This window comes from Halichoerus grypus, chromosome 13 (genome assembly GCF_964656455.1).
Source record: "Halichoerus grypus chromosome 13, mHalGry1.hap1.1, whole genome shotgun sequence".
Classification (NCBI taxonomy): domain Eukaryota; kingdom Metazoa; phylum Chordata; class Mammalia; order Carnivora; family Phocidae; genus Halichoerus; species Halichoerus grypus.
Window position 1 is genome coordinate 38,305,826 of NC_135724.1, and position 27,417 is coordinate 38,333,242.

Genomic DNA, 27,417 nt, shown 5'->3' on the forward strand with positions numbered 1-27,417 from the left:
CTTGGGTTGTCAATTTCACGTTCCACATTGCAAAGTCAAAAATACGTCCATATTCTGAGTAACACTAAACACAACAGAGACTGTTTATAAAGCTTTTCAAATGTCCCTACTGTGATATATAATCATAGGCTGTTGCTCTGCAAATGGTTGGTGAAATCTAACAGATTTTTTTTAAAGTAAGACATCTATAATCTTGTAAAAATGTACCTCATAAATATTGCCCTGCCCTCAAACCAACAGAGGTTTTTTTTTTTATTGCTTTGTGTATGTGGGGTGGTTTTTGTTTTGTTTTGGTTTGGTTTTTGCCTTTATTTTATGACTGCCTTATCTCCATTAGAAAACCATCTGCCTATTAGCAGATAATATGAAAACTAAATCAAGGTTCATGCTACCTTAATGACAGGTATCTTGTAATGATGATGCCCATAAGAAATTATCTCTCACTGATGAATGGTCTGCTCTCACTAGGTAAGTGCTGCAAGCCTCACTGCTTGACCTTGCTGCCCCTGGATGTGTTCCTATGTGAGAGCACATACTTCTTTGGAAGCATCACTTTAAAAATTACATAAGCAGAGAAAACCATATCCTCAGGCATCAAAAATCCCTCAGTCCTCTTTGTAAAGGAATTAGAACTTCTGAATAAGCAAACCAAAAACAGAAAAGCAGAATTAGGACAACCCCAAATGTCATCCAAACCAACATGGTAACTGGAGTTACTCCTCTTTTTCTATGAACATCTTTCTAATTACTGGAGACAAGCGCTCACTTTGGCAATACAATACTGAAATTACTGCAGACAAGACCATATTCTACAGTAGCACCCTGACTCCCTGAGGAAGGGGGAATGTTTAGTCAAGCAGTTCAAACAGGCTTTATATCAAATATCCATCCACAAAAGCAGCAGACTGGAATACGCACATTTTTATCCCCTCTATACAAGCAACATGGCTATTTGATTGATTATAAGATTCTGATCATCTGAAAAGCATTCCAAACAGCTATGTCTTATCAATGGTTCACAACTCATAAACACAAAGTAACAAAATCCTGGAAATACTCAGAATCAAATACATAGATGGACCAGAGTAAAATTATATTGATAAAAATCTTCTATGTTATTATACAGAAGGGAATTAAAACCTACCAAATAAGTTTTCATTAAAAATTCTAGCAAATCATGCCATGATACTATTTTTTTCCAACAAAAATCATATGGCCTTCTGACCTTTTTTAAAACCACATGGAAAGTACTTTTTGCAGTCTGTCTTTTCCAAATAGAATTTAATCACACACTACACATTTCATCAATAACATGAAAAAGATACAAAGAACATGATATAGAAAAGCTGTCCTCTTTTTATCATGTCTACATAAAAAAGTATGCAATTTAAGGTATCACTTGAAAAGAGGAAAAGATAGCATAAAATGTCAAGAATTTCATCACAGTCAAATAAATTAACAATATCACATATACTGAACTCCTTCAAATACTCGTATCAGCTTTGCCAAAATTATTTGTGTGTTTTCTATTACAAATGACAAGTTTAAACCAGAGGCACTTGCAGTGTTTGAAAACAGGCCACAGCACAACAGCCTTACTTGCTCACATATAATCTGCCAGAGATTATCAGCATGCATATATTTAATGGGGTACCCACAAAACTGTTAGGTTCCTTTTGATTAAAACACACAAAGTATTATAAAGGATGAAAAATACAACATATAACGTTAAAAAGAAGCTTCTAACCCCAAATGGAAGCCAAAGTCATCATTAAGCACCAGAAAATTAACATCCTGAGAAAGAAGATTATTTACTCAACAAATACTGATTGACTATCTGCTGAGTGTCAGGAGTCTTAGAGGCCCTGCCCTTAAAAAGCCCACAGGCAGGCGCAGGTAGACAAACAAGGACAAAATTACAGGACAGTGAGGTCAGCGCTACACGGAATGAAGGACCCCCATGGAACTTGAAACAAACGGCATTAGTTTAAATCCAGGTTCAGAATGATGATGGATAAAGCCCCAATCTTCTCTTTTTCTAGAAATGCTAGGTACAGTGGTGGGCTGTTTGGGGGAGGACCACTACTGTGACCTCTCATCCACCAAGACCACCAGCAGGTCACGGCCACCTTAGTAACTTTCACAATCACTCCCCTCCCCCTCCATTTAATCAGGCATATCATAAAACCCGCATTTCTTGGAAAACACATCATTAATAAATACCTAGAAATTAAACAGTCATGTATGACCTTATGATGATGGAATTTCTAAATGTAACTTAAGAAAAACAGATACAGTTACACTTCATTTACTCAGCTACCATAAATATTTGGAAAACATTTAGGAACTCAGAAGGTAGCAAAAGAGTACATTAAGTAGGCAAAATAAATGTCAGAATCTGCTCCCTTAAAACAACACACGTAACAGGTAGCAAAGCCCAAAACTCACTCAAAGCATGTACTTTTATTTTAGAGATGATCCTCATAAGCAAACCAGGAAACAAGGGAAGAGTGGTCACAGACACACTGGCCATAAAAACAGGTCACTATTGGCAGGAGAGAGAAGACTCAAAGAAAGCAGAAAGAAATACGAACGAAAATGTGTGGTCTGAGGCCCGTTGATGCAGAGCTGATTTTACAGAATAGAACTCAAAGAGAACTACGGTCTCTTTCTTTGCCTGCTCCCTTTCCTATTCAACTTGTGAATTCCTCGCAGGTACATCCAATATTACCATACTGGTTCATCAGTATTTGTAAAAACAAACATGTTTTTTTTCTTTATAGAAGGACACAATAATTGGGTGGAGGGGGCAGAGAGGGAGGGTTATATTCGGAGAAATAGCAGGTTACGTTTTTCCATTTCAGTATTCTTGCAAGGAGCTGTTTTGTGTTTTGTTTTGTTAACCACCTATGCGTAAAGCCCTTTAATGTACCATTCTGGGAAGACCAGATTTTTGAAAAATATGAAATAATGCTGTTACAATAATAAGTGTAATTAAAATGCTGTTCAGAGGCACGGTACAGGAATTTTAGATCTCAAGGTATGCAACGACTGACGGCAGCACAGTCGCTCCTCTTGAGAAGACTATCGTAATGGACACATTTCAAATGTCTGCTTCTAGGAGATGCTTATTATGTCTACGTTGGCAGGTTCCACTGGCACAGAGCCCACATGCAACAGGAGTTGATATCCCTAGATTGTTTTTTACCTCCTCTTTTCTTTTGGCTGCTGTACAAACATTTTCAGTGCTTTCTAAATGGCATAAATATCTTCGGGGCTTCTGACAGGCAGCAAGGAGGAAATTTCCAGGGGTCCCCATTTTGGTCCCTAACTCTGCAGGCTGTCATCTGGCTTCGAAGAACAGGATTACCCTTAGCAGAGCTGTTAGGCTCTGTCAGCAACTTCTCTCCCCACTGTGGCCTCCAGTCTGCTGGGGACACAATTCTTCCAAATGGTGTAGCTACATTATCTCAAGCTGTGTCTTCAGAACAGGCAGAAAAATCCTCCAACACAGACATGAAAATCCGAGCCCAGATGTCCTACACCCCTCTAAGTCGTGATGTTCGTGGACCAAACTTGCAAAGGATGCATTTTAAACAGCTCGAAGCTGATGTTACCCACGCTTTACAGTAAGAGGAGTTACAGGTGACACCGATTTTTTTAGGAAAAGTTGGCCTCAGGAAGATATTCCTTTCTCTCAGCAGTTCTACCTCAATATCAGTAAAAACATCCAAAAGGTAGCTCTGCAGCTCTAACTCTCACCAAGCTGCAGCTACTGCATGCTCGATGGCTTAGAGGTGGACAACTTCATACAGAAGTAATTCACACTATGTAACATGGACGATCACATACTCATATGACAGCTCTAGGTTTATTTTATTTTGTAACAAACTTCTTTTTTCTCCTTGAGTAATATCAAAATGGCCCTCAACTGATGGCTAAAGGCCAAACTGTAAAATTAGTAACGGCTTATCACAGGTAAACAAAACGCAGTATATATCCATACAATGGAATATTATCTGGCAACAAAAGGGAGTAAAATACTGATTCATGTTACAACATGGATGGACCTTGAAAACATTCTGCTAAAGTGAAAGAAACCAGACACAAAAGGCTGCATATTGTATAATTCCATTTATATGAAATGTCCAGAACAGTCAAATCCACAGACACAAAAAGTCAAATCGTGGTTACCAGAGGCTGGAAGGAGTAGGGAATGGGGAATGACTGCTTAATGGGGATGGACTTTCATTCAGGGTGATGAAAATGTCCTAAAATTAGACAGTGGTGTTGATTGCACAACTTTGTGAATATACTAAAAACCACTGAACTATACCTTTTAAAGGGGTGAACTTTATGGTATATGAATTATATCTCAATAAAATTGTTATTAATTTTAATAACTGATTAATGACACTCCAAGTAGAGGAATTCTAAAGAGAAAACGGCTAAATTTCCAACCACATTTATTAGCACTTTGAATTTTATCAGAGTGACCTAATCTTCATATCCTGGGATCTATCTAATAAGCCTGTACAAGTGTTCCTCTTTACTTTCAGAAACAAAATCTCCTCTTACAAGACACAGAGAAAGAGGAGTAACTCCAATGAAGGACTAATTCAGGCAGCAAGGCTCTTTGTTAACAAAGTACATTCTATGTTAACCTGTCTAATGTATTTTATTAAGCCAACAGGCAGTTCCAAGGAAATCTTCGGTCATCCAAATATTTGGCAATCACAAAAGAATTTGCAGGTAATTACTTAATCCACAATCAACTACAATATCAAAATCTAGATACATCTACTGCTTTGCAATTAGTGGCAATGAAAATAGAAAATGTAAATATGAATACTGACCTTGTTTCTTTTAACCCTTCTTTCTGAATGACTTCCAATATCTGCTTCGCTGTCATTGGTGAATTGGGGTGTTTTTCTAGTGCCTAAAAAATAAAAATAAACATAAAATTCCTGTATTATTGTATGAAAGCATACGAAATAAAAATGTTTGTGAATCATGCAAGGCTTCCTTAAAATTTTAAAGGGGGAAGGGGCCATTACGTCAAAATAAGGTCCCATCACACAGTTCAGGTGTCTAAAGTGAAAATGTAATTCTTTTCTGGACATTTATGGCAATTTCTGCAACATGGGGGTCATTCTTAAAAAAAAATATCACAAAGGCATACACACCAAAAAAAAGAAAAAAAAAAAAGAAATGTGAAACCTGAGAAAACCAAGTTAATAAATGTATATAATTTCCTTTATTAAAAATTGCCAATATTTTATGGTTAAAGACAGGTTTTCAGGCTATTAAAATGTTTCCTAAATCTCCAGGACCTTGGAAACATGGAGCCTGGACACTAGCAACAGCAGAAAACAAAGTGCTGGTTAGAAATAACCTCACTGGATTCACATTTTGATCAACCTCTTTTGTATTAAAAAAAAAAAAATGAGGGAAAAAAAATCCTTCATGGCCAAAATGGGAAAAAAGCCTACAGAAACCCAAGTAAGCCATTACAGTGTGTGTTCCAGTTCAGCTCAGTTTCCTTTCTTCTGCCTTTTTCACTTAATTTCAAGTAAACCCCTTCCTCTTCCCACTCAGCCCACCTCAGTTTTATGAACTGAGTCCCATTTTTCTTGCTCTCCCCTTCTGGCCTCCTTATTTTTGAGTGGAAGGGAGTTGTTTTAAACAAAGTGTGGGGAATGCATGGGACCTGGCTCATTATTTCCACAGGCATTAGACCATCAGACCTGGAAATCAAGTTTCTTTATTTATCCAGGGATTTCATTACATGTAGGGAAAGCAGTCAACAAAAGCGCCCACACTGCTCATCAGCACGGACAGGGGCCACCTCCGGGGATGAGAACCAAGTCTACACACATCCTCACAGTGACTTCCTCCGAGGGTACACAACACCTAAAGATGCTGTACAGAAGTTTCTGCACATTCTAGAGTTCTAATTTAGGATTATTTACTAGAACGATCATAATTAGTAACAGGGTCACTTTAAAAACTAAAAATTGAAAAGGCTTCTGCACCTGTTCAAAATAGCTCTGTGATCCCTCCTAACTATCATGGCCAAATTGCAACTAGCACTGGCAAAGGTCTCCGGTGACTTACAGACAGCCTGCCCCATTCCAGCCTTCACCATCGGGGCCAATTTCCTGTTCTCCCCTCTCTCTAGTTCTCAGGAAATGTCCCCATTTTCCCCAGTCCGGACCCGTCCCTTAGCCGTAGTCAGTAAGTCCTTTAAAGAACCCAGCAATGTGAGCTACACTAGAAAGAGGGTATGGCAACGAGCATGTCCACAGGAAAGAAGGAACACGGTCCTCACAGAGGAGGCCACTGGAGAGCTCACCTGAAAACTGGGAAGGGGGAAAAAGAAACATAGGCACAGCTGCATAGGGAAGAGGACTAACGTGTAAAAAATATTGGTTAAAAAAAAAGGCAAGAAGGAAACTGCATCGTAGAGCTGAAAAGGAGGAAGATTAGATCACAGAGAAAGGCGGGAAAGAAATAGACATGAAAACAAAAAGGCGAGAACTGTAAGTAGAACGGTGCATACTTATGAATTACTGAAAGGAGATGCTGTGGGCGCATGGACTATATATAGGGTGGGCATCACCCCAAATGACAGGCAATGCTGGGGACACTCATGGTCTCTCATAAGAGATATGGGCAGAAGGTCAAAAGACACAGACAGACACAAGTAAGCAAGCAAGGAAGAGGGAAACTGGCGGGGAGAGACACAGGATGGCAGAAAGGGGGGGAGAGGGGACAAGGGAGCGAAAGGAGGACAATTGAGCTGAACTGGGAATGTCCAAAAGGCAAACTGATTAAATCTAGAAAGGGCCGAAGAGGAAACTCCAGCGTACTGGGCAACGTTTTAACGGAAATTTGGGTGCACTCAAAAGTGGGGTTACTCACTGTGGAGGATTCCCTGTTTCTCTTCCTGAGTACAGGCCCCTCAGCACACCTGGGCCGCTCCTCCCAGCAATTGAGAGAATTTGGATAGCCCTGTCCCCTTCTCTATGACATCACATCCTACTCTACAAAGGAAGTAAAAGTGCCAAGAATTACATCATGAAGTGGGTGAGAGGCAGGAAGGAAATGATGAAGCCACACAGAACACCAGAAGCCACCCTCAGTTCCTGCAAGACAGAGAAAGGAGACAGAGAAGGAGAGGTTCCTGGTTGTGAACAAGCTTCACTGAACTAGCTGTGTGAACATGAACAGAACAAAAGAGAGAGAGAAATTACCTTCACGGAACAAAACATCGATACCGTCGAAATAATGCGACACATGGTGGAGACATGAATCAGACTCACAGGCAGCCATACTCAAACACCACAGTGGGCACGAGCCACAGTCGGAGTGAGACAGCACGCTGTGCCACCAGGCCCAAACACCAGACTGAGTAACCACCCTTGGCCCCAACGCTCTCTTGGCTGTGAGGCGTTACGGTTTCATACACCCTGCAAAATTAAACTTCCTGAATGATCCTTCTTGACGTTTTCAAATACTAATGGGTGGGCATCACCCCAAATGACAGGCAATGCTGGGGACACTCATGGTCTCTCATAAGAGATATGGGCAGAAGGTCATAGGTCATAGGTCACCATCTTGTACCTACCTCTTTAGAAACTGGGGTCAAGGATGCATTAGGACACGGAAGAGAGTAAGATTACTCACAATTTTTAAGACTTTATCATAGTAAGATTTTATAGGGCCAATAAATATTTCAGAAAATCAAAACACGTTGAAACTGGCTTGGGCAGTAATGATGTTAACTGTGACGAAATAGAAAATACAATTCTAAAGTTTTCCACAGATAATAATCATTTAAAATGACCTTATTTTTGGATAGTAAAAATTGGAAAAATGCAAACTCATACCTACATTATAGAAAACAAAATGTACCCACAAGCCTACAAACAAGAATATTTGTGTTTTCCTTCGAGTTTTTCCTATCCATACATACCAATTTAATATAATTATATAAAGTATGTGCAAATATTGTTAGCTATCTTAATTTTCTCCATGCAATATGAATTCTTCAAAATGGGCATCATAATTAACACTTCACTGAAGATAGGCATTTATAGTCTTTTAAAAATTCAATTAATAGACTATATTGAATGTAACTTTCTTAAGAGTATTATTGAATCAAAGAATGTGAGCTCTGTCACGTCTCTTGTCAACTGCTTCCAAAAAGATTTTAACAATTTACACTCTCACCAAGCAGAACTAAATCTGCCTCTCTTACCACAACTTTGCCAATATTCAGCATTATCTTTTAGTAGTATTTGCCAACTTAGTAGGTCAAAAAGTAATGGCTCATTGTTATTCTAATCACACTTCTGTAAATACTAATGGGGATGAAGTTTTTTTTTCAAATGAGTATCATATGGGATATAACAGGATATTTCTGTTTTCCTTATTAATGTGTAAAAAGTTCTTCATATAGTAAAATAATACTGTTTTGTGTATTAATAATAGATATTTATCCTTTTTGTTGCTTTTTGGGGGGGTATTTTAGGGAGATAAGCAAAGTTTTCTATTTTCACATGAACAACTCCATCAGTTTTTTCCATTATGACTTCTGTCCTATGTTTAGAAATTCCTTTTATCCAGAGAGCAAGCAAATATCTACAAATATTTTTCAAGTATTTTTATGGTTTTACTTTTGAGTTCATCTATATCATTTTGTAGCAAGGTGAAACACTGACTTAAGCCCCACCACCTATAAATAAGATTCCCCACTATAATTTGTTTCATAAGCCAGTCACGGTTAATGAGTCATCCTCTACCATATATTAATATTAGGGCAATGGAAACTCTTTGGGATGTGATACCAAATAAATGTGGGAACCCAATATATAAAATGCACAAAAGCAGAGCTATTCTTGTTAAGGTGGAGATGAGAGTGCTCAGAGCCCCCATACTTATTCCCTCTAATGGCCAAAGGCACTTCTGGGAATTTTCAGGGTGTCTAAAAAATGAACTGTAAACCACTGTCCCTGGGCCTCATCCGGGGTCCTGAAAGATGCCCTGATCTTTCATTCAACTGCTGTGCCAGCACCACACTGTTTTAAATTGCTCTAATATTATAATACACTTCACTATCTAGATCGGCCGCTGCTCTCCTTATTCCTTCTTAAATTTTTAATTGTTCACTTCTTTATATTTCCAGATGAAATTCAGATTGGAATTAAATGAGACATCTAATTAAATTTTTAAGCAATTTACACAGTTTTCCATGTGTTTAAGTTTTGTTTTATAAACTGTAATAAGCATTTTATTGTTTATATTTTCAGTTGCAACTATGAATACACTTTTTCATATAATATTCTCACGTTTTATTGCTAAGACATACAAAAGCCACTGAGTTGTGATAATTACTATCTATATGAACAGCTAATTGAATTCTTAATAGTTCTAACAGTATAGAAGTACAGAATCATGTCTTCTACAAATAATGTGAATTGGGTCTCCTTTCCAACACTTCTGTTTTCTCGTTCCTATATTATTTACTTTGTATAAAAACTGATCTTTTCTAGTTCCTTTCAAAAAAATTTTTTGCTGAAAATTAAGCTTTGTCATTTATTTCCTCAAAAACAGGCCCCCAAAGCTGCCGAGTTTCACAAAGAAAATCCAGAGCTACAACTCTCAGAGCTGCCCTGTTAAGGGAGGACTGTAATTAGAACCACTGGCCAGATATCAATGTCTCTTCTAGACAAATCGGCCTGTCACGGTGTTTAATCTTTACATAAAATGCCCTTCCTTTCTTTGTAAAAACAAATCATGCTCCTGTGTTCAAGCCGTCTTTGTGAGTCCACTACTCTCACTCTCTAGGAGCTGTGTCTTGCACCTCTCAGGCTTCCGCCTGCCTGATGCACCAAAGTCCCTTCAATCCTCCTTTTCCTCCTTTCTTCGGCAGTGCTACACCCCAGGGGATTTCAAATTTAGCATCGCTCTCTCCAAGAAGTGGGATTTCCATGGCGAGGAATACAAGGTTTGTATACAAAATGGATCCCCTTGTATTTTTCACAGGACCTCAACAGATGTATAGGATTGCCAAATACACCACTGGATTTCACCTTCTCTACTTATGTGGCTATCTCAGAGCCTATCTCAACAACATCTAGCCTCATGCTACTCTGAGACAAGACAGACTCATCCCAGAAACCTCCTCCTCCAGACTTCTACATGTCCCAGTAGGAGGAGGAAAAAAAAAAAAAAAAAGCCTGCAAAGAAAGGATGGCACTATAGTTAAGAGAAGGACAGAGGTGGTTTGCCAGATCATTAAGGGCACAGGCCAAGCTAAGAATGTATTTTTCTATGTTTTAGTTTCAAACATTTTAATCTAATAAATAAAAGGTTTCTATTTAAGGCTTACTCCAGATTTCCTTGGTATCTCTCAAACACAAAAGTCATCTCCAGTATCCCTAAGATAAACACGTTAGACCAATGTTCATCTAACGGGTAAAATCTTGGTCCTTCAGGTCCTAAATAAAATTTTCTGAGCTTACTTATTAGATTGCAAAATAGAGAGATTTCCACAATTTGAAAGCGTGTCAATGGTATACCATTAGATTTGTGGAATCCTACAGGGGCCATCCAGCACCCAGTTCCCTCCCCTTTTCTAACACCAGCATGTCTTGCCTTAGTCCATGTTGGCAATTCATTCAAATGCTTAGCTCTTTAAGGTCTCACGTCTTAGGTAAATGATTAAGGGGTTATTACAATAAACCATTATATAGCTCTCTATGGTAAAAGGGTGCTTTCACATAACATAGTGTATTTGCTCTCATACAACATGTATTATTTTATTTGTCCCTTACAACAACGTGGTGAGACGCATAGAGGAGGCAGGATTAACTTTGTCAGCAATGCACCAAGTTGAAGTAATTGGTTCAAGCTCATAAGCTAGTAAGTGGAAGGACAGGACTTGTACACATGATAATACTGATGATGACAACGTTTAAATGTAATAAGAATAGTTCATACTTATTAGACAATTCTGTGCAAAGTCTGGAGGAGCTTTCCATATATTACAGTAGACTCGGGGATTCATGTATTTAACATTCCCTACTTTCACTATTCCTGAGAAACCTCAAAGGCCCATGTCATTCTGATGGCACATGAATTTGGATCACTGACAGTATTCCGAGGAGGAAATCAACCACGTAAGAAGTGACAGCGCCTTACCGACCGCCCAGTATCGATCGGCAGCTCGGTTCGGCTATTCTCTGCTCTTAACATATGAGGCTGCTAGTTAAGGGTCTAAAGATGACACAATTTTTCTATTCTACTTGCATGCATTTTATGGGGGAAATTATGTGCTGTCCTAGTATTTATGAATGTGTGACTTAAAAGATGTGGACATTCTGTTTTAATACCCTTGAGAATCAGGCCTACTTCACCCAGAAGCAGCATCCTCCAGGAAGATCAAATGCCCCCGAGGTCCAGCAGCTAGTAGGAGACGTCTGGCCCTTCTGACACAGAAGTATGCTTCTTCTACTACGTTAAATTGCTTCTCCTCACGGGCGAAGGGGTTGTGCAGAAACTGAGGGTCTATAATCAAGATATTATACACAATATCCACCTCATAATCCCCACTTCAGCAATCTATCACTTAAGAACAATCAGGTATTTCTTTGAACGCTCAGATAATGGTTTAAACGGTATCTTCCCTCGGTAGCACCTGTCAAATAGATAATTAGCAGCCTCTTGTTTAATGCTCTTGTGGCTACATTGCAAGCTTTGGCCCTCACTCATGTCCACATCCCCGGACTACAGCACAACCAAGCAGGGTTATACAGAGACCAGGTTAATCTGGGGAGATGTGTTCAGTCACTCTGTCTGAGGAACGTTTATGGAATAATAAAGAAGGTTATGGGATCTAGAGTCAGATGAACCAAGAGCCCCTACTCACTAGCTGTCTGATCTCAGATATTTAGCCTCCCTGAATCTCAGTTTCCTCATTTCCTCATTTATAAAAGTGCTGCAAGGACAAAATGAGATAATGAATGTACAGCACTTATTATTCCAATACGTCAAATGACTGCCCAGAGCAATATGTGCTAATAAACATTAGTTAACACTGTTGGCTCGGGGGTGGGGACCCCTCTGAGCACATCCTAGAAAATGAGGAGAGCTATTTCAAAAAAAAAAAAATGATGGGCATTAGATGTTGTCTCTCTTTGAGATTTCCCGTGTAAACTGCACTCGAGCTTCTACAAATAGGGCGAGCCTCCTACTGTGATCCCCCAACGCCCGACCACTGCCAAACTTCTTCAACCATGGGCCCACAGGTAAACACTGCACACGCCGTGCCTAGTTTCGTCATCCAACGGTCTATCTGTGTTTAACAAGAAGGGTTAGACAATATGGCACTCTTTCAGACACCACTGTGTTACTCAGGAAGAAAAGCACACTACAGGGACAAATTACCCTGTTATACTTGTGGTACAAGTCAAGTAAAAATAGAGACTATCGACAGTAAGTACTTGTTTCCGACTATACACACTTCAAGACAAGCTTTCAAGCAACTATAATGGAGTATCATTGAATATCCATCCAAAAAAAATCTGTCTGTAAGATTATTTTAATTGCTCAGCCTCATAAAACTGAGCACAGCTGAGAGTAGAAAAATGGCTTTGTGAGGCCTAGAACAATTCATAGTGACCATTACCTGAATTTGTAGATAAAATTCTATGCGACTGAGAGGTGACTTCTAATTTCCTGTGGGATTTTGGCAATTTTGTTCTACCTCATTAAGTTTCTAATCTTTTGAAACAGTTGCTATTACTTATAACACAGAAAGAAAACAAAGTGAGAGAAACCCAGAATTTCTACAACGTTCTAAAAGGGGTAAAAGAAAAATATTAATAACTACTTAAATGATGATACATATAAAACCTGTTTTAAAAAGTAAAATATCTCTTTAATGAAAGAAATACTTCTCCCACAGAAATCTGCAGGCAGTGTACTCTATTTAAAACCCACTAATCATTAAAAAGCTTTTTCTGTGCATCAAGTAAAAAATTCTGCTTTCCTATGACTTCTACTATGTAGTCCTAGTTTTTGCCTTGGAATGTGACAATTATTTAATATTAAATTACAAGCACTTTCCTAACATGAAAACTTAAAGTGATTGTGTTATATGAATTTACAAAATGGGGTCCAATCATTTATTCATATGCTATATTGCCACCTGTTTGAACACACTATTAAGGGCCCAGTCTTCTTTTATCTCTCGGCTAATGGATCCTCAGTTTCTTCCATCATTCCTCAATAAAATAGTTTGCAGACCCTGTCTCGCAAAACACCCTTTGAACATTCTTGAGTCTGCCGTCACTTGTAAAATACATGATTTAGGAATTGTACTAATTGAAAGAAAATAGCTAAATATCACTAATAAATACTCTAAATGTAGTTTGAGTGAAACATAATATAGTGAAACTATTACTTCCCTTTACCTAACTTATATAATTATATCAATACAACCTAGTATGACACTCACTCTTTCTTAGCAGTCCTCATACCATCAACCAACTAAAACTTCCAGAACTTTCAATATTTGTTTCTGAAATCACACGCACAATTCTGTGGTGTATATTTCCAAACTTGCTGGATGTAAATGTATATGTGTTTAATGCACTAGTGTTTGTTCCAATCCATTTTTACAGGCTCTGAAATCTTATTCTTCCAAAATATCTTTTTATTCCAGGTACCAGCTAAACTTTGTGGTATCCACAAATTTGAAAAATACTTATCTCAGTCAAATTTCATCTTTTTAGGTGAAGGTTGTTTGCTCTACCTTATAAAGTTCTTTTGGAATCATCATTCTCTTGTTCAACTGTCCAGTTTCCCTTTTTATTTTGTGATATCGGCACATTTGACGATTATGACTTTGATGTATTCCTTCAAGTTACTCATGACAGAGCTGAACAAAGCAATGGAAAACAAAGCCGCAACCATGTGGTTGCTGCTGGAATCTTCTTTCAGACAGATCCTGATTAGCCAATCAATATACTTGGCTATAGATGTTCAATCTTCTAAAAATTCATTTAATTTTACTTCAAATGGCTGAAATTTAGCTCCAACAGGAGCATCCTCCTGATATGTAAGTCTAATAATCCTATCAAAAATAAATTAATTTAGTTTGACATGAATTAACTTAGAGAATCCATAATGCCTTCCAGGGATCACTACTTCCATTTCTAAATGCTTACAGTCATCTGTTTAATAATACACTCTAGAATTTCACTGAGAGTTGAGATCAAACTCAATAATCTGTGATTTCAAACACTTATACCTCTTTTTATAATAACAACAATAGCAAACACACAGCAGTGACTCTGCATCAGGCATTACGCTAACACGTATATAAACTCACTTAATCCTCACAGCAACCCCCTTATCACGTAGGGACTATTATCACCCTCATTTTATGACAGCATACGGTAACTAAGGTGCAAAGGGGTTTATTTAATTCTCCCAAAGTCACACAGCTACAAAGTAGTAAAGCCAAGATTTGAACCCCAGTAGTTCAATTCTTAGACAATTACTCCCCGGTCTCTGTGATTTTCCCTGTGATTATCAGCAGCACTCCTTATCATATCTGCAGATTCCTTCAGTGTCTTGTCATCAAACTCACATTTCCTCATTTCATGTCCCATTTAAAATATAGTGGATATTACTTCTCTGTTACTTTCTTTATCACACCTTCTTAAAAAAATCTGCACTACTTTATTTTTTTCTGTACTATTTTAAAGGAGAAAAATGTAATGAAATATTTCAAAACTGAGAAATCATGCCTAGTAATAAAGGTGTTACCACTCTGATCTGGAATATCACACTAATTTCATGGCAGCCAAAATGCAGAGGCAAACAGTCAGTTAACTCCTGTTAGCTGAATGAAGGAAATATTAGCTTGTCAGAGTTAATAAAGCTTTTCCTATTTCTAAACTAAGAGAATTGTCTCCTATGGAAATTCATATAGTGGCACTGGGTGGTTATGAACAAGATCTTCAATGAAAGTTTCACAAAAGCAAGCATAGGACAGTTATAAATTTTGTCATAGAACCTCTCATAAAAATCTAAACATAAAAATTGAGAATAATTAGGTAAAATAATCCAAACAGATAGTCTTCCCAAGGTCCAATATAATTAAATTAGGATTATATACTCTAACAACAACTTGAAGTTCATTTATATTTTATTATTATGGATATAAGAACTCTAAAAACCAGGTTTGCAGATGGCAAAATACAATATTATAAAAATTAAGGATCTTAATGTATATTTTGTCCATGCTTGGAAAAGTAAATACCTGTCTACATGGAGACCTATAGACAAAGCCAGCATTCTCCTCAAGATAACATTCTGAAGCAGCAATTGGTTGAGACCCCAAATTTCCGTATCTTGGGAATTCTTACAAGGTGCTTGTGGTGTTATGGAAGTTAATGGAAGGTAGTACATACATAATGCTAGAAAGCATTCTGTAATAGAAACATGCTAGGTAATTTTGCAAGAACTTGAATTATGTTAATATATTTAATTCTTACAACCACCTGTCAAGGTAGGTATTAATGTTGTGGAGAGGAGGACTGAGACACAGATACATTCATTCACTTCTACTAGGCTATCCCTAAGTAAGAAGCCAACCTGGGATCCAAACCCATGCCCTCAGACTCCAAGTGTTTCACCATCACAATATACTATCTTGTAGTAAATGGTGCCAACATACGTGGAGGGTAATTCGGCAGTACTATTAAAATGTAAAAAGTAGGTGGTCCCATTTGTTCACCTTTAGAAACTTTTCTTACAGAAATCTACAGCCCACCCTGCAGGTTCAATGAAGCATTATTTGAATTTTTTTTAAAAGATAATCTAAGAGGGAGATAGTTAAATAAATGAAGGCACATACATATCATAAAATAATACACCGCCACTGCAGAGAAAATACGCACTGACAGAGAAAGATGTCCGTGAGATGAGTAAAAATGAGCAGGCTGAAGAACAGTATGTATAGAGAAAGCATGTATTCAAATGTATGTGTTGTCCATACACATATATGCTCCCCCCCCACACACATTCACACCACATAAAAATATTCTAGCAGTTAACAATTGTTACCCTGGAGAGGGAGAGAAAAGCAAAAGTTCAAGGAGGAACTGTCATACTTTTTTTATACTTGCATATTTAGAAGCACAAATTACTTTCATAATCTTTAAATTGTATCTTACTCTCTATATTATGTCATTTATATAATTTATGCCTGTTATATAAATTGCATAGTATTTAATAAATAATTTAAAAATCCACGTCAAACAAAATAAAAACGAATACTCAAACAGCAACAGAAGCAGTTATATACCTTATACTATAAAGCACAGTGGAGAAAATAAAATATAGGTATATTGAATTTTTTCCAAAGCAAGTATTACTCATCATTCAATCTGAGTCAGGAAAATTCTTGTGTTATTCTCACAGACTCATCTGAAATGACACAGCATCCAGATGTAGCTGCCAGAAGGAATTAGTTGCAAAATATATCTTGAGATAATTGCAGAAAATGACTTTGTTATATGGAATTATTTGATTCTGACCACTTAAATGTTGAAGAATGACAAAGACAATGATGCTTGCTTTGTCACAGTTAATAGTCCCCTTTTCTCCTGACTATCGTTAGACAACATCACCTCCTCAATAATTCATTGATTTAACAAATATTTACCAAGCACACACATACACCAAAATGAAATACAATAAAACATGTCATCACCATCTCAAGAGACACTTATCCCCTGGTTTACTATAGTTAGGGAGGAGAGGGTGGCAAATAGCTAATTTACTTAGAAATGGGACTCAAAATAAAAGGAAGGAGACCGCGCCATATGCCTACGTTCATATTCATTCAAAATGCTAATTTAGTCTACACAGAAATGACCCCTGCCTACGCCATTTCCAAGGGTGGTATTATAATTCAGATTCTATGCAAGTAATGATAATCATCGCAGTATTTTTTTTTTTTTTTTTTTTTTGGTCATTGCTTTATGTCTAGTACCTGGCACAGGCACAAGGTAGACACTTAATAAAAACTTGGCTAATGAATGAAAACCAAGGGAACAACTGACAATGAAGAACTAATGCGCTGAATTTATTGTCTTGTGTACACAACTCCTTATTCTCTCCTTCTGAAAAATACCCTTTCCTGCTTTGATTTGAATGGGAGCTATCATATTCCTGTAGATACTTCAGAGTTATCTACTAACTATGGGGATGGTGGGATGGCAGGGGTTGGGCACACAAGGAGGGCCAATCATCATTCTTCCCCAGGACACATTGGCCTAAATCTCAAGAAAATAAATCTCAGTTGCTTTCTGATAATAACTCCATGTGATGAGAGCCTGAGATCTGCTGGAAGCCAAGTTCCTAGCCATGTGGAAGGAGCCCGGTCCAGAAAATAAGGCTTCTGTATAGAGAGGAAACAGAGATGAGGGAGTCCTAGACACATTCACTCCTTCTTTCCAGGCGTTGCTAAGGACCTCTGTTCTCCTATGCTGCTTTAGGCTTATACAAGTTGTCCAATAAATTCTCACTAAATTGGTTAGAGTTCGATTTTAGTCACTGTCCATGACCAAATGTTTATGACTAATGTGTGCGTTATACTAATTAGTAAGCCCTTAGTTGGTTCTTTTCACAGGATATTTTTTAAAAGTACAAAAGACATGTTTCTAAGCCTGATGTTAATGTTTTATTCCTTTAGAAGATAAATAAAAGAGTAGCTATTGCTAACACTTACTTCATCAGAGGCAACCCAAACTCTTAATGAAATAAAACTTGGGAATGCAGAGTGTTAGCCCTTTGTCAAACACACACTTTGATCCATCCAGACATACAGTTAAAAATTAAAAAACTGTATAAAATTGGGAACTCACCAGGCAAAGCTATAAATAACTCTAGCAGTAAGAGGTCCTTACCTAAAACACAACTTTGATGAGCAATAGCTAAAAGAATTTCTGAATCCCACACTTCAGAAAGAGGGCCAACATTTTAAAAATATGAAGCAGGTACCTTAATATTTTTGTGATATATATCCTAGAGGTCTTCTGAAGGCCAAAAGGGTTATGTGATATGTCCGTCCCCGTTTCTAACTGGAGTCATAAAGTAAGAATCTAGCCTAACTGTTTATACTAAAAACCAAGTCAAAGATTTCCCATCAGATTTACTGTACTCAAGGAATTAAGATATAATTTAAGTATCTGCATATGGATTTATGCTAAGTGCATTCTTGGGGCAATTATGTTTATACTCTACTTGATGTACTACCCACCTTAATATTAGCCAAGTTTTCCAACCCTCTCCATCCTACCCCCCTTTCTGTCCTGTTTCTTAAACTATGTAATGGAATAAAGTCCATATATATCAGGGCACAAAGCAAACAGAACTGTTTTCAATCAGCCAATATTTGTTGATATGAAATATGGGCTGAGTCTCTTTAAGGAGGCAAAGGAGCATTAAAACTTACCTTTGCCAACAACAGATTCTTTATGAAATCAGATAGTCCCTATTGCTTTCTAGCCTTCCTCAGTCCTGATTCTACCAGTTGAGTTCTGCCTACGACCAGGCTGGGAGCTCATTATACTCTAATACCACATTTAGATGTCAGGATGAAGAAAAATGATTAGCTCTGATGTGATCAAAATACATATTCCTTCAAAAGAAATACAAATAAGAATTACCTATTAACCAACTCTAAATTAGTGGTTACATAAAGTCTTACTTAGATTTTTCTCAGAGGTTGCCATTCAGCATTATTAAATTATGCCTGAAGATAAATTAGGCCAGATGTTTTTCTCTTAGATTCACTCAACCATAGGCAGTAGGCAGTAGGCAGTAGGCCCACAAGGAATCGAATCCTCCCTGTACAAGCTATCTATAGGAAGAGCTTTGAGAGTTCTGTTAACTATTCTGCCGTTCAGGTTTTAAGAGATAACTATGTCTGCCATCAGGTATAAAGAACATATATGAGAACAAACACTGGAATACTCTGTAGGTATGCTGGTGCAAAGGGGAAAGAAACATAAAACACATTATCTCCATATTACTGGAAATTAAAACAGGAAAATGAAAGTCTGTTTTGTGACCCTAGCAACTCAGAAGTGGCCTTGCCTATGATAATTATAATTAATATGCCCCCATATAAAGGCCAAAAAATTTGAAGGAATTCACTGTGAAAATCAATGTCCCCTGCAGATGAATAATACAATTCAACATGTACCGGACTGTGTATTAACAACTCCATCCTTATTTGAGCAAAAGATTGGTAGGAAATCTGGTTTTGAGTTTTTGCTTTATAGCATGGAACAGACAAGGCTGCACACTGGGGAGTTGAAGGGCTGGACAAACATTGTTCATCTGGTTTTAAGATGCATCTGGTCAACACATTCCTTGTGGTGTGAAAGTCTGCAGGCTTTCAAGACAAGTTTTCTTCTCTTTTTTTCCCCTTTTGCTCCATGAAGGGGTAAGACTCAACGGGGAGTCTATCAGCTGTCAGGAATTTCTGTATGCTCTATCTAGAGGAGAGTGGACACTGGTGGGAAACAGCCCGAGGGTGACTGAGCCCTCAATGGAAGGGAAATGGAGACAGGAATCCCGGAGACAGACTAGGAAACCTAATCCCTTAGTGGGGGTGCTCCCTCTACCCTAGGCCAAAAGAGAGAGAAAAAGAGAAAGAAAGAGGTGTTATTACAGTGTCTGCCTTCCTCTTCTCAACGGTGTGGAAATCTGGTCATACCTTTTCAATGAAGCACAATTTGTCTGGACTTGGGAACTTGAACTCATTGAAAATGTCCAGGTGCCCTTTTTCTATCTCTTTAGCTATCTTGGAATTCAATTCCCTATGAACCCTAATTGTTCTACTCCTTCTTGTGAGAAAGCTTTCCTCCTTGGTAGACAGATAGAATGAAAAGCAAGTATTTTAAAAAGCCAAAATATAAACAGAATTATCTTAAGATGGAATATAAAAGAATTTTCCTGGCGATGAAAATTTCCTATTGTTTACTGGTTTGAAAATATCAAAGAATAAATACGAGAGAGGCTGATTTTACAGAGCAATTTAATGTAATGGAGAAGAAAAAAAGGGACCTAACCTTGTTTGCCTCCCTTACCTCTTAAGCATGTAATTATGCATTTAGTGTCTCATAAACAAAGGTAGGAGGCGCCCTAGAACAAAACACCTGTTTTGCTATAAGGGCTGCATCTGACAGGATAGGCAGGGACAGAAAATAGTAAAACAAAAAACAAAAAACAAAACAAAACAAAACAACCCCTCCCCTCCAAAAAAACCCTGAAATCTCCGTGGCTTAAAACAAATGCTTATTTCTCACTCACATCTCTATGTCCACATCTCTAGAAGCAGGATGACTGAAATTCCATCTTGTCACCAGCTTCTGTGATCAACACAACTGAGAAAGAAATAAGGAGCATCAAAATCTGACTGGAGGGAAGAAAAGAGCTCACGGGGTTAACGCCTAACTTCAAGGGGGTGACAAAGTACAGCCCCACCATTTGTCCCTAAGGAGGGAAAATGAAAGAACTGTGCACCAGCCTGCTAACAAAATATCCAGTCAACCATTTGTTAAAGATAAAGATTTTTTAAATAACCCAGAAGACAATCTTTTTTCCCTGTAGACTCTATCCAAAACAATTAAAGATAGAAGAACAAACACACAGGAAGAAGACTGTAACAAAACGCTAAAGTTTATTAAAGTCCTACTGTTTGTTTCTTCATCACCCATTTTTCTGGATGAAACCTTTCATGTACGTGCTTAGGGTTGCTTTTTTCCCCAGAGCTGCCTCTCATATCACCTAGAGCCAATAGAATGAGACAAAATATCATGAAAAGATGGAGTGGGAAGACTGGACTAATTAAAAACAAAAAACAAAAAACAAAAAACAAGCAAAAAACTCGTTCTTCACTCCAGCTTTTAACAATGGAAAAAAAAAATGTTTAACTTTCATGCAGCTTGCATTTCCTACTATGAAGCTGAGCTCAGTAAATAGTGAATTCTGAAAAAAAAGGGGGGGGGGAGGCAGAGTCATTAGAAGATTTCTAAAAATGCAATATCTCTATTTGTTCACTGTTTTCTTTTCCCCCCTGCTGACAGTCTTTCTTATTTAGTTAACTGGAAGTTACCTTGTAAAGATAGCATTAGTCAAAAAGTGACAAGATAGACATATAAAAATTGGAGAAAGGATGAGAACATCCTTGTGCATGTTTAAGAGTGTCTTTCTTCTTCTCATTCCCTTATCAAAGATCCTGGTGGATTAAAAGTGTTCTTCTCTGTGTACACAGTAGCATCTCTACCCAGAGCAGACCACGCATAAACATCAACTCTCAGTACCATGCACCTTCAACCAAACTGAGAAAGTATGGTCAAATTTCCATAAGACTGGGCAAAGGGGAGGAAGAAATTTCCTGAAGCACTATCTTTGTTTCATTTAATCTCTAGAAGAGAAATACTAGTAGATGAGTAGACAAGAAGTAACAGCAGTAAGACTGTCCATACAATTCTATAATGAAATAAGGAGTCATTATGTTGATCTTATCTCAGTATTCAGAGGAATAAATGAAGATTTACACTACAGAAATGTTTGCTCTCTTTTGCTAAGCTCAGATCCTTTAAGGGTCATGGTCAACCCCATAAAGAAACCTTGGCATCTAGTTGGTGAATAAAAATATTTACTTGTATTCAGAAAGTACCTGGAAGCTTCACCCAGAATTATATATTTTGTGAATTCAGATCCTAAATTGTGTTAAACTATGTTGTAAATGTTATATATAGACTGTTCGTATAGAACTCTAAAACTGGTCTGTGAGGGAAAATAGAACAGAAACCATCCATTGTAACTTTTAGCCTCTAAATCAGGAAAGTAAATTTCAGAGGAAACAGACCAAAGAAATCTTTAGAACCTTTGCAATAGCTGCCTTGGCTTTAACATTTTTTTTAATATAAAATGAATATCATAAAAATAATACCAGAAAGAACGAATGAGGAAGTATCCACGTTAACATGCTCAAGGACTAGAGCCCAAAAGTTGGACAGACATGGATTTGAATCATTGTTCCACTACTTACTAGCACAGCAAGTTAATTCACCCTCTCTCTAGTAAAGGCAAGGGCACTTATAATTTGTTTTCCCAACATACTTTCCATCTGCTTTTTATTGGTGCTTTTGTGTAATTTCCCTCTGTTCCATGTGATCCTTGTGTGTCAATCAATCACGTTATCTGATTCTGGCCATTGCTGTGAGGGATGAATATATCAACCAAGTAGGGCAGAGTGAAGACTTCCCTGGGATTAGCATTAAAATAATAACTAATAATAATAATAATAGAAAAAGATTGAGTCTTTTTATACTGGTGTGCTAAGCTTACAGGATGCAGGTCTGGGGTGCCAGTGACCACCTTCTCTTGCCCAAAACTCCGCTTGAACCCTGCCTGAAGGCAAGCAAAAACAAAGACAAAAGTATAGAGAAAGCAAAAACCTTGATGGCGGTCTTTGAATCTCGACATCTACTTAGAACTCAAGTCTATCCTTGGATTTCTCAGTTATGTGAGCCTTTTTATATAAACCAGTTTGAGTTAAATTTATTTCACTTTCAACTGACAGAAATTCAACTACAAGACATTCTAAATCTAAATTTCTTCACTTAAAAAAATGTGGATTGAGGGCGCCTGGTTGGCTCAGTCGTTTAAGCTTCTGCCTTCTGCTCAGGTCATGATCCCAGGGTCCTGGGATGGAGCCCCACATCAGGCTCCCCACTCAGTGGAGAGCCTGCTTCTCCCTCAACCTCTGCTGCTCCCCCTGTTTGTGCACTCACTTGCTCTCTCTCTGTGTCAAATAAATAAATAATCTTTTTAAAAATGTGGATAATATTACAATGTGTCTTCTAGGGTTGCTCTCAGGATTAAACAATATAACACATATAACAAGTTAATGCAGTGTCTGGCATATAAGTACCCAATAACTATTAGTTCTTATTAGCTATTATTAATTAGTGTTACTTTAGTAATAGTAATATTTTATGACAACTGACATGAGAAGACTATTCTGTTGTTATGTAAGATTCCCATACTGTATGGCTAGGACATCCAGCTTATAAATATTTTACTTATATGTAAAAAGGAGATTATTCACTCTGCAAACATTTCCAATCTGCATTGTAGTCAATATACTAGATAATTCACTTGCTCTGGAAGTCCCAGAAAACCTTTATAAATCATCATTGTGCCTTATTAAAATCAAATACAGAAGAAGATTACTTTTACTCCTACTACCCTACATAACTTTAAATTTACAGCGAAGTATCTCTTGGGCCCTAAGAAATTTTTTGGTTTTTTTTTAAAGTTAATTTCCCAAAGGTCAAGGTCCATATCTTATTACATTCCCCAAGGCACCTAACATTAATGGCAGGAACTGAATATTTTCCAGTGCCATTACGTATGATGACTATCAAATTATTATCCCAAAGTAATAAAAGGTGCTAGTGAGCTGAAAGTAGACACAGGTTTTCAAAATTCATCAGTTGTCCAGTTGGTTCTTGAGAAATTTGATCCCTTCTCTAGATTGTACAGTGACAATTCAGCATGGCACGGAAATAAATCAAGGAGACATAAGTTTTATAGTTCTACAAATATGTTGAAAACTTTTAGACTTAGCTCTAACAGCTCCCCTGAAAAACTCTGACTCCTTCACTTTATTCAACTGTAATCAGCAACAACTTAAAATGAGGTAGGGCATTAGGCACTCAGGAAACAATTAGAAACAAGAAAGTAAACAACTAATTATTAATATATTGTCACAACTATATAGTGCATTGAGAACATATAAAAGCTTCTCTAGGGAGACTGAAATCTGAAGAAAGCACAGAAATTTGCCAGATAAAAAGAAGGGGGAGAGGGACGATGTTATAAAGAGAAGAAACAACGTGTACAAAGTTAAGGCAAAGTATGGGAAAGTATGATAAATTCAGAGATCTAACACAACTTTTATATGACTGGAGAAGAGAATCAAGCAATGAAACTGGAGAAGTACAAATAAGAGAAACCTAAAAGATTTTGAAACAGGTGGACTATACTTTTAGAATAATGCAAAGCTAATAAAAGTTTTTGAAAAAGTGGCATTTTGTATATTCCCCATTAGCAACTCCAGATTCACTCTCTGCCCTCCCCCCACACAGCTCTGTGACCCAGTAGACTGACATCTAGGAATTTTCTCAACCGAGACCTCCCTCTCCTCTAGCTTCTGGATGGGTTCAGCCAACAGGAAGCCAAGGGAAGATGAGTGAATAGAAGGGAGAGGAGTAAGTGTATTGATGTGATGTGCCCCCTCCCCCCGGCAGGGGTAAGGGCCACCAGTGGCTATATCCCTCTGCCTATGGTCACACTTTGTGTCAGGCACCCTTCTCCTATAAGCACAGACCACATCCTGCAGTAACCATGCCCTACTCTTCTTGGCCCCTCAAGTCTAAGGGGAGTGACAGTTTCTTGCTACTTACATCCCTGATTTGCCTCGCTAACCCTTGTTCCTTTCTTTTACTGGTGTCCTAACTTCACTTAATCACCCCTTTAAGATTCTACCATCTGTTTCCTACAGAAACGAAGTCAGCCTCAAGGGGTACCATAAACCAGTTTCACCTTTAAAGACACGGTTATGGATGCAATAAGAAGAATAATTCTGAGTGGAGGGAAGTCTGTAGTCAGTGAAATCAATTACGAGGTTGTTGCAGGAACTTAAGGAGAAAAGGAAAACTAGCAGACATGGACATTAACTGGCATCTTCTAATGTCAGACGCTGTACTAAGTACATTATACATGTTGCCTTATTTAAATATTCCAACAACTCTTTTATGTTATTCCCTGTTAATACACAATGAACTAAAATTGAGAAATGTTATATTATTTGCCCAAGGTCAAATACATAGTAAGGGGCAGAACTGAGACTCAAACATCATCTGCCTGACTTTTAGGCCCGTCATTATTCTATATTCTTTTCCTAACCTATAAACTGCCTGTGTCAAAGTAGATTACAGTGGAAATGGATATGAGTGCAGGATGGAAAGATAATGATTTGAAGAAAAGGAGATAAAACTAGTGGAACTCAGTGATTACTGGATAATAGGGGAAAAATACAAAAAGACATTAATGATGACAAAAAGGTTTCTGGCTTGAACAACTGTGAAGACGGTGGTGGCTTTCACCAAGAGATGAAAGAGAGGAAGAGCAGACTTGCTGGGAAGCAGGAGGTGGGGAAGAAATGAGGCATTCGGTTTTAATCTTGTTGACTTTATCAGTGCTATGAAAATGCAGATGGAGAGATTTTCACTATGGTACTGAAGAGGCCATTTACACCTTTTCATCAGTACCTAACAACTAAGGTATAAATATGGGCACTAGAATTTGACAGACAATTAAATGCATCTGCCTGTGATTTTGAATCTTGAACCTGGGATGCAAAGACAGAGCAGATTGTGATACACTCATATGATACACTGGCAACAAGGGCAGTGTCCTATGTCAACACTAACTCACTGTGGTGACCATTAGTGGTGCCCATAGCAATATCCCAACTGTTCTTGTAGCATGACTTTGTGTGTGTCTGCTGCCCAGCCAATGTTGATCCTTGTCTATTTTTCCAGCCTGGTTTTTTGGATCCTTCCTGATGATTATATGAACTACTTTATGGACTCCAAAAAATCCTTTTCTACTTAAGTTACCAAGACTTGCTTTCTGTTGCTTGCAACCCATAATCCTGACTGACGAAGCTAACGCATTCACTGCTGTATCTTGTTCAGTATGAGGGGGGTCCTTTCTGCATCGTTCTTAAATCATTTGCAAACCATAAACTGAATATGCTAAACTACTACATGTTGAGGGAACTCTTAGAAGATTTCAAAGAATTCATGGTCTGGTGGGGATACAATGCCAAAAATAAGTTCTACACTACAACATGATTAAAATTGTAAGGCATAAAGAAGGCAACAATTAAATATACTCTAAAATACACACACACACACACACACACACACACACACACACACACGATACCAAGCAGAACAAAGACAAATCTACCCATAAACATTTAAGACAGAGTACTAAAACTGCAGAATTTCAAGGGTAAAGAGAACACATAACAACTCTCAGATACAAAAGCATATTACCTCTTAAAAAGTAATAAACTCACCCCACACACAGTGTCACAACCACTGATACAAGAACATAATGAAGAAACATTTCCAAAATATTAAGAGTAAAAAATTGTCAATTAAAACTTTTATAACTAGATAAATTATCACTCAAAGGTGAGAACAACATTGTATCTTTTAGTTTTTCCCTATCAAGTTTCTCCACTTTTTTTTTTTTTAATGAAAGATGTGGTGACCTTTGTGAAGACATCTCTTTTTTGAATTATAATCTACATATTTGGGGGATAATCTTCCTAAAGACTTCTCTTGGCCACTTTTTTACACCCAATCTGGACTGTGTTCAGATTAAATTTATGAGGATAGGAAGGATTTAGGGAGAGAGTGTGGATAACAGGCGGAGCATGTGGCCATTTGCTCGCAGTTCTCTTTTTTAATTCTTAGAACTTCATATGAGTCTATAATTCTTTCAAAATATTAAAGTTTAATAAAAAAGATTTAAGGGGTGGGCAAAACAAAAACATTTTAGATATATGAAGACTGTTCATGAACCCAGAGTCCCCTCATTTAAAAAAAAAAAAAAACTGTTAAAAGGAGGTAATTTACAAAGAAGGGGGAGTATGATACAAGAAACAGAGTTGAGCACAGAAGGTGATAAAATGTTGATACATGTAACTACCCACTGATAAGTTTAACTGTCTTCATTGTGTTTTAAAAAGAATATAAAATAAATCTGTAGAAGGCTGTAGAAATTGGAACACCAGTGTGATTTATAACGGACAAAAAATGCAAAGTTCTGCATATTATTAGGAAAAACAATCATCACATACCAGTTTAAAAAGTGTTGCCAATATTGAAAAGGGTTTCCCATGACCTGTTCGACTTTAACTTGAAGATAATCACAAGAGTTTTTAAGCAGAGAAAAGATTCAGTAAGATCAGATCTACTCTAGAAAGAGAAATACAGCTTCTGTAAGATTTTGAAAAAGAGATTAGAGACAAAATTAGTTGGAAGATCAGAACTATGTAAAATATAGTGAATGAAAAGAGGAGGAGCTAAATGTGAACTATATTTAAGACAGAATTTACCATTCCCCACAGATACCAGGTGTTTAGATAGGTGTTACATAGATAAGTACCCCCACCCAGATAAGAATGCTATCACATTTCTTTTTTTGTACTCAACGTACAACACTTTTGTG

At 37.5% G+C, this 27,417-nt stretch overlaps 1 protein-coding gene across 1 annotated transcript in view; it reads right to left on the bottom strand.

The window, feature by feature from the left end:
- ASXL3 (ASXL transcriptional regulator 3) overlaps positions 1–27,417 on the bottom strand; it is a 179,811-nt gene that overhangs the window by 143,424 nt on the left and 8,970 nt on the right. Inside the window, exon 2 of the mRNA XM_078060460.1 lies at positions 4,857–4,939. Coding sequence (XP_077916586.1) covers positions 4,857–4,939 — 83 coding nt within the window. The remainder of the gene's footprint in view (positions 1–4,856; positions 4,940–27,417) is intronic.